At 32.0% G+C, this 16,726-nt stretch overlaps 1 protein-coding gene across 9 annotated transcripts in view; it reads left to right on the plus strand.

Annotated features, from left to right (window-relative positions):
• The window catches only part of LOC105258840 (zwei Ig domain protein zig-8), a 108,536-nt gene that overhangs the window by 21,392 nt on the left and 70,418 nt on the right, over nucleotides 1–16,726 (plus strand). For all 9 annotated transcript variants that reach the window (XM_025411644.1, XM_025411642.1, XM_025411646.1 and 6 more), the window contains exon 4: nucleotides 15,626–15,801. In XM_025411644.1, coding sequence (XP_025267429.1) covers nucleotides 15,626–15,801 — 176 coding nt within the window. The remainder of the gene's footprint in view (nucleotides 1–15,625; nucleotides 15,802–16,726) is intronic.

Below are 16,726 nucleotides of genomic sequence, written 5' to 3' on the forward strand. Positions count from 1 at the left end.
GAATATCTAAAATTCTCTATGGGATACATTTTAAAATTCGACATTGCGAGCATAATTCGATCTCGATAAAATTTTATGTTGTTGTCTCTCTCTCTCTTTTAAAATTAAATGAAATTAGCTCTCTTTTAAAATTAAATAAAATTAGCTCCTCTCTTCAGTATCTGGATTGATCACTAATTGTAGAATGTTGCAATATAATTCATCTTAATCAGAATCGTATTACTCATCACGTTACTTATCAAAATTCTATTATTATTATTTATTAGAGAATACCGTCACAGCCTTCTATTTACTATTCATATGAATACTAGATTGCCAAGCATATATTGTGTAGTCTGTACTGTATTGCCATAATTTTCCGAGCATTGTTCATAGAATATGTAGTGTTTCAAGCGCGTGTACCATTGAACTGTATGTATCGCTGTTGGAATTGTGGAAATGATTAAACCTCTGATTCAATTATTTGTAAAATTGCAGAGTACGTTGTTTGCATGTAACTAATACAAAAACTACGATAACGGAATAAAAATAAATATCTGTAACATATATCTATAATCAATTTAAAGGATTTAAAAAATTGACTCTTTAAATTTGTGAATTTGCAGAACAATACACGAAATAATGAGAAATAGATTAGATGCTCAGTTTGCTGGGACCTAAATGTTTATTTAAATTGTATAAAATTAATATACATTAAAATTAATATACATAAAATTAATTTACATTGTATAAAAAATAATTAATTTATAAGAGGTTATAACTTGTAATTTTCAAAAAGCTTGTAGTTATATATGAATGTATTTAATAGTTCATCACTCGACGATTATTCAATGACGATTTCAAAATTAACGCTATCTGTTTCAAATTATCCTACATTTCTTAGAAAATTTCTTAAAAATCTCTCCGTGCAGGCAATAAAAATCCTTTCATTAATCTACCTTCGTTCTGACCGTACGCGAGAGTTCTGTCTTTATTTTCGTTCCTTCGACAATTTCAGCTCCGATACGCGCCCGCTGACGGGCCAATGGATTTCCGGAAAGCATTTGCCATGGTTTCTTCCATCGGCCTGGCTGATGGAGTCGGACGTGTACGTTTCTTGTTGTCGTTTTATGCATTCGCGCTGCCATGGCGTTCGTACAAACGTGAAAAATGACTCAGTAAGCGACATTCCAGGCATAAGGCCCAGAACGCGTTTTTTAACGAAGTATTTGCTGAGATCCCCGTGTCATTATTTATATTTAATGACGCGTAATTATGAATGGATGCGTTATAAAAATGCTCAATGGGAAAATAAAGCTTCGATGGATGTTCTTATCGAATTCTTTCAAATTTCAATAAACAAATATTAACTGAAACCTGATTTTTTTCATGTTTAACAAACATCGTTGATATGAATAATTTGACGAGTTAAGTGACTTTTAATAAAAAAGTGATTTTTTATAACAATAATTATTGAAAAATTTTAACTTTTAATTTTAACTTTAAAAGCTTTGATTTATGAACATACTAATAAAATATTCTCGCTTGTCAAAAAGTGCTCGACATATAAGGAGGAATGAATGCAAAGACTACTGTTGAATATAACACGGCGCCGCGCGTATATACAAAGTCGGATATAATTTATTCTGCATGTGAATTTGTCACAGAGCTTTCGCTAGCACGCTGAACTCGGCGCCACCGTGAAGCTCTTTTTTCGTTTTGCGACTTCCGCTTTCTGGACTCACATACTAATCCTACAAAGACTCACAAATAAACCCCGTCGACGCGTTTCGCTTTACGACTAATTTGACATATTATGGTGCGTTTCTGCATCGTAAGTTGCACGACGCGGTATCTCTGCGTTCGTGTTACGCGTATATTTTTCTAAGACAACGATCGACATTTACATTTCTGTCGCGATATCCGTCGGAATATTTATTTATCATTCTATCTTTAAAAGGTTAATGTTTTCATGTGCAAGATTTTTATTTATCGTTTACACTGAGCTCTACAAAATTTCGCTTCTGGGAAATTCGAATAATATTCAAATTTTTATTTTCTAATTCATCGATTTTAATTTTTTATGATTGTTAAAAAAAGTAAAGTCCTTATTTCTTTTATATTTAGTTAATTTTTAAGTATATGCATAATAATACAGAAATAAAGATATTGATCGTGTTGCCGGATTTTTATTTGATCACAGACCATCACGGCCTTAAAATTCGCACTTCACTTTAAGAGAACAATTGTCGTTAATAGTTCTTTGCGTATTATGCATACAATCAACAAGAGACAGCAATAGGGGGTCTCTCCCCTATATCCGCCAATTAGATTCGTTCGATATATCGCACGTATTTTACTTTCAACATCAAATATGTTATTGAAATCAAATGTATTTAATCAAATCATAAAAAAATTATAATGAAAAAAAATGCAAGTCTACTATAAAATGCCGCTTTTACACTAAATATTAATATTATGCAAATATATGATTATTTATCATATTATATATGCAAATAGATATTACTAAATACAAGTTTATCAATTTATTGCTTATAATTAAGTGTTCCAAATAATATATTCTCAACATGGTATAATAATAATGCATAAAACAAACACAAATTATAATAATATCTCATTTTGATTATAATTATAAATATCTAATTATAAATATGCATGCATTCATAATCATTCTCTACTGTATGTGTTTATAAAATACATGTTGTTAGTCTAAAATGTATTGGTTAATTTTAATAATGAGATAAACAATCAAGTAAAGTATCATTTAATAATCTATAATATAAATAATATTGTATTTAATAATCATATTAAAAGTAAAATTTGTTAAATTAAAGAAAAGATATATAAATGATTATGTTAAGGTTACATATAATAAATTTTCAGGCGTTGTTTTAGACTGTAATCATATTGTAAAAATATCACGAATTAAGATCCTACTTGTTTTCGCTTAATATTAAGAATGGTAAAGACGAGATCACCAAGATTTTTCATGAAACGCGAGCGGGACCGAGATGAGATTCAGTTTTCGATTTGTCGCTTCGGTTAGACGCCGCACTCCGAACGGATTGTGAACTTTGACGCCATACTCGCTGAGCTTTTTCAATAAACCGCCGAAACCGCGGATGAGAGAAAATTGAGGTCGGAGAGCGACGACTCCGGCGAGATGTAATACTTTCTTCGACCATTATCCGTCGCGTCGCTTCGCGCAATTCGAAATTCCGGCGTGTTTCCGCAGAAGTTCGATTTGCACGTAACTTCGAAAATTGATGCGTCAAAAAGCGTTGAAAAAGAGTTCCCAGACTCATTGTCGGGAAATCATTTTGACATTCTGCAATCGCAACGTGCACGAAAGTTGAACTTTATGACATTTTAGAGGCAATAATAACGCGTTTAAGATCTCTTTTATTCAATATTCCACTGTTTTAATAAAATATCGAAATAAATTGTTATTATATTAAAATCTGCACGAATAATTGAGAAGAACATGTCGCTTTTGCAATTTTATCGCATGACTAATAAAGAACATGAAAAATGACAAAGGGTTATAAAGGCTATTTAATTAGTAGCAAAAGTAATTAAAAGTTACAATGGAAATGGAAAAATAGTATTTCTCTCTCTCTCTCTCTCTCTCTCTCTCGAGATTGATAAAGAGTTGTTGAAAATTGTTCAATTAACGTGCGAGAAGCGTAATCATGGCGCAATCAAACGATTTAACTTCACTACCAATGAAGAAAAATCTTTTTATCACATTTCGCAGACAGCTATCGAGATATCGCAGTATCCGATCTGTTTAATAAAAATTTGGATTACGATTAATGCGTGCACGAGCGAGTTCTTCTCTCTGAAAACACGATCGTGAATCAAGTATTGGACGTATCAATCTGAAAGATATCCCTCGCCTTCGTCGCATTTTTCAAGTTTCTTGGCGATCCACTTCACTTTTCTCATCGCATCCTCTCCTGGCGGTATCGTCCTTTTTCCTATCTTTATCTTATTTTCTTTCTTTCCACCTACGTCGTCGTGTTCTTTTCTCCTTCGTTTTTAATGCTCAGGCAAACATTATCGTAACTTCCTGGCGACCATGCGCGAAATGTGCTCACGGACACAAACTTACGTACGTATATAGGGTGACACGCTTGATTTTATCGCGCGCGATGTAATTCAGAGATTTAGTACAAAGCACGTTTTTGCGGGCGAACTGCGCGTTTTGTAGGGCCCGCTGGGCAATACGGGAAATGTAAGAAGTCATAGTTAACCATAAACATATAAACATATTTTATTGCTTGCTTTTTATGTCGAGCGAAGCGTCATAACTTATCTGTGAAATTACGTTTTTAAAACTTTTGTGTGCGAAAGAACAATATATTTTTAGTTTTTTCTTTTAAAAAGCTTCTTAAGTTGCTTTTATTATGCTTTTTAAATATATAAGTAATTCGATAATAAAAATGTCAACAGAATTATTTATTATATAGATTTTTTTTAATTTTACGTCTATTTATAATTCGCGATTATATTGATACCTTAATTTACAATTTGAGCGACATAAATCTTAGACTTTATGTTTAATCAACATTAACAAAGAACGAAACAACTTTTATCGTGTAAAAATTAAAAATTAATATACAAAATATATTGTTTGTAACTTTTGACATTAACATAAATTAAGGAATATTTTGATGCATGAGTTTTACAAACATACTCTTTTGATTAAATCGTTAATGCATATGCTTTTCGCACGACATATGTCATGTGCTCCCACGCGTGCGTAAATGTCGCACGAGTCTCACGAGCCAAGAAAGAGCAAATCGTGCAGTGGAATTTCTCTTCTTGTTTTTCCGTCTCTTCTTGGAAGCTTTCGTTCCTTCTTTTACCATTTCCGTTTCTTTCCCTATATTATACGTTGCACCTGGAAAGTTGGGAGATCGGCTGCAGCTCAGTTTTATTAGCAGGTCGGATGTCCTCTTTGCAGCTTCTTTTCTCTCATACATTTTCTAGAGTCCAAGATCTCGTTTCGTGCCTTTAAAGCGACACGTCAATCTTATTCTCTTTTCTACTCTCTACCCTGTATATCTTTTTTCTTATCTACCTCGGGTTGGTAAATTTGGCAGACACGGTAGTGAATACAAGAGCTTTTTCCATTTATTTAAAGTCCATTTATTTTAATCTTCATGCATCACTTCTTGAAATGTGGTATCCGTTATAAAAGCTCTTTCTTTCCATTAATATACCTACAGATTTATATTCAGATTTAAATCTAGTAAACACACGTGCATGACAAAAGAAAGCGTAATGTATTATTTTAAGAAGTCAGTTTTCTGTGGAACTTTATTTTCCCCCGCAAAATTTAAAAGGGCATTAAGCAACTCTTAAGAGCTGTCACGAAATCGTCCATCTCGATGAATCAAATGGGAGGAACGTTTCCAAGAAATGGTCATGCTTAGCGAGGAATACCACGTGTTTGGCATGTGTGTTTGCAGGCATATTACTAACGGTATACACCCGCGCGGTATCTCTCATTGCACTAGCTTGTGTTACGGATTATAAACACCGCGTAATTCAGGCAACCTCTGTGTTTCTGCTTGATGAAATGAAATTTCTCGCGTCCGACGAAATTCGCCAGTTTCGCCACATTACTTCGCGTTTGCACGAGTACAAGATTGTTCTTGGCAGGATAATTTGGGTTTCAGTCCTCCTTCCGGATCGTTTCTCTACTTGACTGTGGTAAATTCCTAAGAGAATTCTCGCTTCTTTCGCTCTTCTTTAATAATCGACTTATAGCCAATTATATTATAGCAAACATAATTATTAATCCGATATTTATTTCATCATTATTTTCTAGAATTCTAAACTACAAACTTTTGACGTTAAAACATTTGACATTGATTATTATTAAATTATTATTATTATTATTATTATTATTATTAAATTATTGAGTTAGATGTATTTTGGTAATTTTCAGACAATAAATGTAGCCCAAGTGTTATAATAATTCTTATAAAAATTAATTAATTACTGTGGCATATGATGAAATTAGTTCTAGCTACCTTTGAGTATGTTATTTATACATATGGGTTTACTCTCCAAAAATATCTCTCTTCAATCGCACGCGGAAAATTCTTTACATTTTTCACAGGGAGCCAATTCAAAGATGATAGCACTATATGCGGAAAAAAGTGGATTTACGCATTATGATCTCGACAAATGGGGTCACGCATATCCTTTTCCCTGCGTCTCTCGCCCAGTCACCCATGGTTCTCAGAATATTTGCCGTAAGTTTTTATGGCGTTATATCTTATATAAAACTGACAGCCGAATCCATTTAAAGATACCGATACGAGAAGGATTTTGCTTTATGACATTATTGCGAGATTGTGATTGTCACTGTTTCACCTTTAATATATTAGAGCGTGTAAAAAATAGATGTATTAAATAAACATTAAAATTTTTAAAATATAAATATAAATTTAAAATATAAATTAATAAAATATAAATCTTGGAATGAATAAAATATAAGAAATATATTAGAATATAGTATATATATACGCGAATTATTATAATAATATGTGACCTTGTATAAAATATAAAAAATATTTAGATATAAAAGTATATAAATTTAAATATTAAAATAAAAAATATTTGTCTTGCAACAGCGCGTTCCATTTCTTGTAACAACTTTATTTTGATTCATAAAACTCACTTGTCAACTGTTAGCGTTTTTTTATTATCATATCTTATTAATATTTAGCTATAGAAATATAATTTTTTTGCAAATAATATTTAACAAATTATATTAGGGTAAAATGTAGAAAGTTTAAATAGTCTCATAATATTAAAAATTGGAGGTAAAATCATATTAAATAATGAGCCATATCTGTTAAATTGTCACAGATAATCAGAAATGAAAGAGATCAAATAGATCGCATACGTGGAGCACGTGTGGTGTACTTATTACGCGTAAGAATTTAGTGAATGCAGATATCACACAATCCTGCCATTCTCAATTCGCAGAAATGTAATCCTTTTTCTCCCAGCAACTCGATGCTTAATAGTGGTGTCTATGAAAACGTGAATTTTCTTTCAATGCCGACACGTTGGCATTTCAAAATTATTTCCAATTGAATGGCATTGTACAGCAATCTTTTTTGTTATATAATAATAAATAATCTAATTGGAAAAATACTATACTATAATATGACACGTCATATTATATATATTGGAAAAATACTATACTATAATATGACACGTCATATTATATATATTTACAAGTTATCTTGTCAATATTGCGCGCATTAGCCTTCAATGATGTAGGTAAATTTAGAATTAATATTTTCTAAGCAAAAGGGTTATTACGTAAATCAGCAATTAATTTTTATGATATAAATCTTAAAATTTGTTTTAAATTAAACACAAAATAAAATTTTGCTATTTATTCGTGTGTTTGCTTTTATAGAATAAATTTCTTTTATACGCGTCATACGTAAAACGAGGAGTAAATTCAAGCAAAGTCGACGGCAACCGGAAGTTACCGCCTGTGCGAAAGAACTCTATCTCTAACTGGGGCGGCTTAAGCTCGTAAACGGTTTTCTGAAGTTGCTGGCGTGCCGGCAAGGCAAGAAAAATTATATTCGCCCGCGACATCAAATTGGAAACAGTCTTGAGCCGTCAACGCCTCCGCAATGGAAGCGGGACAGACTTAGGAGTGTGTTGAGTACTCGAAGATTTTGAAAAATCTAACTGAGGTTATTGCGAAAGCGTTGCAAAACTTTTATATGAAAATCGTCGTCTTCTTATTGGTTGAAATTAACTTTCCTTATGCTGCAACGACCATCTGGTCTCACACTTTTGCAGATTATTTCAATTCTCTTGCTTTTACCATATGCGTAAAAAATAATGAAGAAAAAAATAACAAATAAACTGTATTTTAATTTTCGATCAATTGAAAATTGAATTTTAGAAATTGTATAAATCAGTTAATTGCTTTACTCGAATAATTACGTGACTATTTTATTTTTACAGAGAAATTTCTGTTTTTTAAATAGAATTTTTTACTTAGAAATGTACATGTGTAAACTGCGAAACACAATAAATTTTTTGATAAATTTAAGGTATATCATATCATTTTTCTAATGAAAAATCACACTTTAATTTATATCGCGTTGAACGTCGAGTATACTTCCGCTTTAAGTATCGTTATGGCACTTCTGCCGAAATGGTACCTGATAGTGAGCACTACGCGAAGTGCTTCCATTACCTCCACGCCTGTTTGAAGTGTCTAAATAGGCGTGTCTGTATATTGAACGTACATGTGTGCAGTTACGCAAATGCAGTTCATGCAACATCTTTTGAAGTCACTTTATAATAATCATAAAATTCGATCATTTTTTTTAGAAATACGCATATTTTAGCAGTTTCTATACATATCAATTATTTACATAGACAATTCCAGGATTATAAAAGTTATATTTATAATTTGGGCGGTAAATTATTTAATACATTTATGTTTTCTCTACCTAATAATATATCTTAATTTAAAATAATTTTCTTCTTAACTTTATTAATACAATAATTAATTTTTATCATGATGTGATTAAATTTTATCATGATGACAGTGGATACAATTTAAGTAATTCTTATATTTCTAGGATTACACATAATAATTGAAGATTTTATTTAAAGAGGAAGAACATAATATATGTGAAAAGTTTTACACTGATTGGTGATCCCCCATACACATAATTGTTTTTATATTTCCTGCCATCTAAATGACATATTTTAAAATATATTTTGAGAGATTCAGCGTTAAATTAATAATATATCTTTTATTATATATGATCGTGACATATATGTTTAAATTAAATATATTTCAATATATTTAAATATATTTCAATATTTCAATATATTTAATTAAGTATATTTTAAAAATAATTTTTCTTTTTGCGATTGTGTCATCCCTTAAGCACAGTAAAATTTTATTCCTCGCCGGATTTTGCCTTTGTTGCACGCCGTCATAAATTTCATCGAAATCGAACACTGTCGCAGAGCGGTCCAACATCATTTCAGCGAGAACCAATGAAATAATCTCGTCGTTAATCTCGCACGTCGCATCGGAGGAAGGGAAAGGGAGGAAGAAGGCGAAGGGAGAAGCGCTGCACAATCCTTGAACCGGAGGCTGCTCCGGACCGCGGCCTTTTCTGGTTTTCCTGCTCGAAACAATGAGGACGAAAGTTTACGGTCGCGCTAGACCACCGCGAGGATCATATATTTTCGCCGCAACGCTCGTAAACTGCGGTCATGCTGCCAGTCGCCACATCGTAGGCGGACCTTCGAGAGGCGATGTTGGGGTGCACGCGGATAGAAGGGTTTGCGTGGCAGTGCGCCACTGTGTCAACGTGTCACTGGATAATTTCGGAGTTACGCAGTTCTCTTGTTTTCCCCTGTCCTTTTTCTTTCTTTTTTTTCCGCCGCAGAGATTTGTTCCCCGCCCGAGTGCGCCGTTTGCGTACGTGTTTATCTAAGTGTATTTTGGATGAAACATGGGAAGGTCGTCCCGCTTACTGCTCGCACTTGCGTTCGTTTGGATATGTGCATTATGATATGGTTGAAATATCGTATAGTACTTCTTGGTATGTCGTAAATGTTCGTAAGACAATAGAAGCAATATATGCGAATCATATGATTCGAAATGAGACGAATGGAATACACTAATCAAGATTCAATTCAACTGTCAAAAAATGACAGTTTTATCAATTTTCTGCATTGGACAGTTTTATCAATTTTCTACATTGGAAAGTTTTTCGCTATTAAACATTTACATTGATGTGTATTTGTTTGAAAATATTTAGATTTATAAATGTTGAATTTTGCAAAATTAGTCTTTAATTTGAAGTTGATTTTATTATATTTAAAATATTCAAATTTACTTCTAAATATATATATATATATATATATATATATATATATATATATATACACAGTAAAAAATAAAATGTTAATTATAACATTTTTCACATGTCCCAGAAAGTCTATTCTAAATTTCAAGTTAAAATAATTCATTCGTCGTATGTTACTTATTGACAAATTAAAAACATTAAATAATTGACACAATAACATACAAATTAATTAAAAATTACATGAAAAAATAATTACAATAATTTGTAAGAAATGTTGAACATTAACATATAATAGTAATTATTTTAATTTAAATTATTTGTAATAGAAACATTTGATTTTAGTAAATTATTTTTGTATGTGAAAGTTCAAGATTATTTGAAGATTCACTTTAACTTTTCTTAGAATATTAAATTGACTTTGAGACATGTTGATTGTTTAAAATGATTATGTTAAAAATACTCAAAATAATATTCCATTTCTAAGAAACATATACAAAGTGTTAAATTATGAAGTTGACATAAATATAACACATGAAAACATTATAAAAATAATAACATATAGATTGTATGTTAATTTTACATTGAAATACTAATCAAAACGTGATAACACAAGAAAATTTCAACATATGAACGCACAATTTTTTACTGTGTATATATACATGAATTCTGAGGACATAATTGTTAATCGAATCAAAATTTATTTTTGTTTGTACGCATAAATTTTAAAATGCTGCACGTCAGCCGTGTTAAGAGATTTAGCGGTCCAGAAAAGCGCGTTGGGAAGAAATATGCCAGGGGAAAACCTAGATAATGCTTCCAAGAAATAAAAATGTCGGTCGCTCGAACACGCGAATTAGGAACTTCGTAAGAAAGGTGGGATCTGGAAGGAAGTAGTCCAAGAAGATTTAGTGCGTAGGCAATTTGTGGGACGTTATGTTACTCTTCTATAGTAATTGTGACTTCACATGAGAATTTACGAAAATGTCTCTAGAGATAGCTATTTCCTATCTCACACTTATCCCTTGGAGTATAAAAGTAATAAAAAATTGCATTGATTTTTTTATTTACGTATAAATTAATTTTATTACAGATACATTTAAGAATCTTGATGATAATTTTTGTAAAAATCCCGAGCATTTATGTGTATACATTTCACACATAAAAAAAGAACAGTTTTATGTCAACGCTTTATGCTGCAAAAGAATTAATTATTCATATTAAACAAAAAAACAAAGAGAGAAGATATGCTTTAATACTTTCGTTTATTAAGCAGCATGAAAAATATTCGGCCACAATACGTTTTCGCATCTAGTTTTATTTGTTGCAAATTTAGCGGTACTAATCATTAAATTATCACATAGCTGTAGTTAGAATAATATTCATAAACAGGTGACACGCATAATAAACGCGAACGCGTTTAAAGCGTTTCATTTAAGCACGTTTATTTGAAACTACAGCCATCGGTGTGATATTATTTTTCTGGCATAACCAGGCGCTTTTATCGCCGATAAAAACGAAACTAGGGCTTACACGTGTGGATTTTCATTCTTTCTCGATCTTTTTAAAGGATCCTTTTAAAGGATTTGCCTATCGGTGTTTTTAAGAAGAAAAATGTCTCCGGTCACAGAAATGATAATGATGATGGCGGGGAGCAGCAATCTTAGTTTACGGCACATTTACGCGCACAGTTTATAATATTACGGAAGGAAAAAAGCCCTCGGGATAAAAAAGTGGCAAGTGACTATTCACATAGGGGTTGTAAAGACTCTTGCCGAGGTGGCGCTTGTCGAGGATTCGCGACGAGTAGAAACGGATGGCTGTAGTCAGACGCGAAACTATTACTGTATCTAACAGAAATATATTTGTGGAAGAGAGAGTGGTCGAAATTGTTCCGCAAATTTCCTGGAGTGATTCATATCATGCATTTGCTTTTAAATGTGTTGGCACCACTTTGATTTATTTAATATATACAAGATGCATATGTAAAGGAAAAAGAGATTTCGTAAGAGATTATATAATTTATGTTAAAGAATGCAATATACTGGAACTATTATTTATTTCAACGTGCAACGTTATGCATAGTAGTTTTAGAAATAATTTTAAAAAAGAGAGAGACGTTGCCTTATATTTAAAAAATATATTTTTTTAAAAATTGAGGCTTAAAAATTACTTTAATTCCTTCGTCTAATTTATGTACCGGAAAAACCATTGAAAGTGATGTAGAGACGGGGATAATGACGTTGCAGGGTCATTTTCAGGTAATGTACATCCTTATTTGTGACGGTAGCTTTTTGTCAATTAATCTGAAGTTATCAGGAAGGGTGGTAGGACTTTACTCCATGTTATTAGGGTGAAGGCGTAAAGGGGTAGAGTGTTGGTCATTTGTATAACGTCAGTGGAATGGGTATGTATACGGGCGTTATCGCACCACAAGAGGGATGGTGGGAGGTAGTGATGGAACCAAACTAATATTTACTCACGATTCTCGAGCCAAGTAAACGAAGATGTTCATATAAACTAAGTTAATATTAACTTCCAAATTGTAAATTTCACTGATATGTTTCTAATACTTGATCGTGCACGTTTCATATTTAAAATATAATTTGTAGGATGTCGAAACACTTGTGGAATGCATAAAAATTATTATAATTCTGTTTTTTATAGTAAATTATAATATTATAAGAAATTTATAAGATTAAATGTTTAACTTAAAAATGGACTTACAAGTGTTAAACAAATTTACAATTTTTGTCATATATATATTTATTTACATAATATAAAGTGTATTTTTAAATTGCACTTTACACAATACTTTTATGCAAAGCGTTAAATAATGGCAGATAAAGATTATGCGTGACAATAATGAATGAATTATAATGTTTGTCGAGATTGAAAGAGAAAATCGCAGACTTTTGGAGAGAGCATTGTTTATGCGAAATGGTTAACTCAACGAGTTACGATGTCAGCGGATTGTTCTGGGCAGATTCGTTTGATAATTCGATAGCCGTCCGCGTTTCAAGCCCCTCGCAATCCTCGCCGCATTCACCGTGGATTTACTCTCATGCCGCATGCAGGTTCATCCAATTAAATTTATCAGATTGCACGCGCTCGAGGGTCAAAAAGAGGACAATGATTGGCAAGTGTTTGTCTTTTTTGGGTCGCAATAAAAGATATCTTTTTATTCATAGTTCGGACATTATATAAAATATAATGTCGCGATATAAAATGGACAACGATGACATAATGTAACAATAGATTGAAATAAATGTTTATTTGCTTCAAGGGTGATTTATCTTAAAGATTTGGTAATTTATCTTAAACCAAGATGTCTTATCTCGCGATTTATACTATGCACGGAAATTATTTTTTGTAATTTTTATGTCTCTGATGCAATAACCTCTGTGAAATTGGCTTCCTATTTTTTAAATTATTAGAGTTTCAAATGTCCCTCAAAGAGTTCTAGAATTCTTGATTTTTTTTTTGTACATTAGCGGATTCGTATAGTCAACTCGTAGTTTCTATTACAAACTTTCCTTTCGGATCAATCCCTGTCAACCACCAATGAGTATCGTCGTTCAATCTGATGATGATTGATGATGATGGAGAATATACTAAGCGTTCCGAAAGTATATTAAGTAGAGAATAATCCGTATAGCTATTTGAATGCTTATTTCGAAGAGTTTTTTTAAAAGTTTGAAGTTTTACAACACGTGTTTGAGTAGTAGATAAAAATCTCAAAAAGCTAGAAAGATATAATAAGCATTAAGAATAAAAATAATGAATTAGCTAGAAATAAGTAAAATATAAAGCTAACGTTTTTCGAGATTATGCAAATATACCATTTAATAAAGATTTTATATTAAATAAGAGAGAAAAATATCTCCAATTTGAAATTTAATATTGAATTAAAAACACCTGATTATTTTGCATAATGCTAGATAGAAAATTTGTTAAATAATGAAGTATGATAGTATAATTTCCATGAATAGATTGAATAAAGATATTAATATAATACTAATATTAATATAATAATAATAATATAATAATAATAATAATAATATTAATATAATAATAATAATATTAATATGATAATAACAACAATTTCCTTTATATTATTTTTAATTGAATTTTAAATTAACTAAGTTATTTCTTTTTGTGATTGAAATGATGTTTGCGGTTACTTTGTATGCACACACAATTTGAATAACGTACACTATATAATATTTTAAAATTGAAATCGTTCGAAACTTTAACTTTTGCTTCTATACTACGTCTTTGTTTTACGTGACATGCATGTTTGAAATAAATTCTATGACTTGCAGAGAAGAATATATGCGAATCGAGTCTATTTTGTTGCTACGTGAAGCAAATTTATACGAACGCGCAAAGCAGACTTAAAAAATACTCATTCTTTTATTAACTTGCACATCATCATCTCATAAATTGCGTCGCAGTTAATTTCGAAACATGTATTTTTATACAATATTTTGTGCACAAATTCTCGCAAAAATATAAATTTATAAATTTGTAATGCGTGAAGGAATAACATATAAAATACATAAAAAAGAGTATATTATAAAACAACTTTTTCTGTATTCATGAATAGTTGTTTTTGTGTCATAGTTGAAATGTAGAGGTGGTCAGGAGAACTCTGATTATAAAAACGTGTACGCACGAAAACGAGTAATAATGATAAAAGCGTATAAACTTGTATCTAATTTATTAAAAAACAAGTTTTTACAAAAACATCCAAACAATCACTTTTACCGCAAACTCACTCAGATCAATTCCACGAGTGAGCCAATAAAAACATGTTATTGATTAAACATAAAACATTTCTCGTTCTCTTTTTTTCTTATTACCAGCAATATTCTTTGTTGAGAAAATTTTGCAAATAAAATTGCTAGCGAACGCATTCTCGACAAAATACACGTCGTTTGCTGCAAATCGTGTATACATGTAATGTCTTTCACTATCATGAGAACGAGCATATACATTGTCACTAAAGTACGCTGGATTATTCTTCGTAGTATGACGAAAGGGACGCTGAGTGGCAGGGGGAAGCGAGAAGAAGATAGGCAGAATTCTATAGAGATACAAACGAGCATGTACAATGAAGCAAAGTGCACAGCTATGTTCCATAAGATATTCTACCGAAACGTCGAAGAGCGTATTACGCTTAAGAAATGAGCTGAGTTTGCTCGCTCGGCGCCAGTTCGCTACTTGCCAGTTATAATGCACTTGGATTCTGGTATCTTGTAAGTAGTACATCCAGCAGTCGCTCGCAGCAGACTTGGAGTTGTGTTCTCGCGGGAGACGTTGGCGAGCATTGGTTTCCTGTCCAGAATTCGCATACAAGTTTCACGAAAGATAGAACATTTCTCATGCCTCCCCGCGATGCTCAACATATGCAACACGTGTGATTAAGTCATGAACACGAAAACAAGTTCTTTCTTAAATCTGTGATTTAATAACCTTCTTGTAATTTTATTATTTACTTTTAATAATATTTTGCTTAACAACAATTATTTCTTGTTTATAATTTTAATAAGATTGAGAAATAGATTAAGCGTAGATCATGTCAGAGATTTAATAACCCTTCTGCAATTTTATTACTTTTTTATTTAATAATATTTTGCTTAGCAACAATTATTTCTTGTTTACAATTTTAATAAGATTGAAAAATAGATTAAGCGTAGATCATGTCATTTGTCAGAACGTTATTCTCTTTTCAGCGGCAGCACATGTACGCGAAACATTCAAGGAAGGTACGCAGCGGCATGTAAACGATGCCACTAATGATTTGATGGAAGATTTGACCGTTTTCGAGCCGACAGCAGCGAACGTCAGTGCATTTGTAGGACATACCGCATATCTACCATGCCGCGTGCGAAATTTGGGCGACAAAGTAGTAAGTCTTTTCTTATTTTATTTATTTCTTCAGACAACAGCAACTGTCAATTAAACACGAGTTCTTTTTTGGAGTTCTCTCTTTGGATTGTTTCAATTAAATTTATATAAAAAATAATTCGCATACGATATTTCGCATTTCAATAAAAATTGTATACGCATATATATTATTATATTGCATGAATTCCGTTTATTGGATGATAGTCAGTGTATAAATGATCCTGGACAACTGACAAAGATCGCGTACGTGTGTATATCATTATTAATTGCAAACAAGAACTGATTGGCCCGGCAGCAATTAATCTGAAAATTTACCGGAGACAGCTTCGATTCAAACAGGTTGCTTCCAGTACCCTTATCTACACAAGAGAGCCTATGTAATTAATACAGCGGAATGACAAATTGTCGCTTCTGTAATAGCGGGCCGCCAATAAATATCGCGGCCGCGATTAGGGGGCTCCCCACACGTAAATGTAGATATGGAAATGGTATCGTGGAGCATAGGAAATGGCATGTCTGTGACGATCTGTCATGAGAAATCGCAAGGACACAGATATCGTTGTGTTTCCTTTGAAAGCGAAATCTCTCCGGTGCGTATCTCGGGGCGTTGACTAAGCGCGACATAGATTTAACGAAGATGTATGAGCACCTTAACAGAAGCTTCCCTTTACAGATATGTATGCCTCGCTCTTAGCTCTCGTCCTATTCCGGAGGTTTGTCAAAGTATTTAATGCTCTGCGCGAATTTATAACAAACTGTTGATTGAAGCTCATCAACGTTGATGAGACTTTATGAATATAGAATGATGCGAATAATAAGGTGGTAAGGTTTAATTCTTAATCGCTTTTCTTAAGACACGATGTATAATGTTAATGTCAGAAAGATGTTCTTACATTTTCATACAACTCTTAAATAATATAACCGAA

This window comes from Camponotus floridanus, unplaced genomic scaffold (assembly GCF_003227725.1).
Source record: "Camponotus floridanus strain SB8 unplaced genomic scaffold, Cflo_v7.5 scaffold41, whole genome shotgun sequence".
NCBI classification, from domain to species: Eukaryota; Metazoa; Arthropoda; class Insecta; order Hymenoptera; family Formicidae; genus Camponotus; species Camponotus floridanus.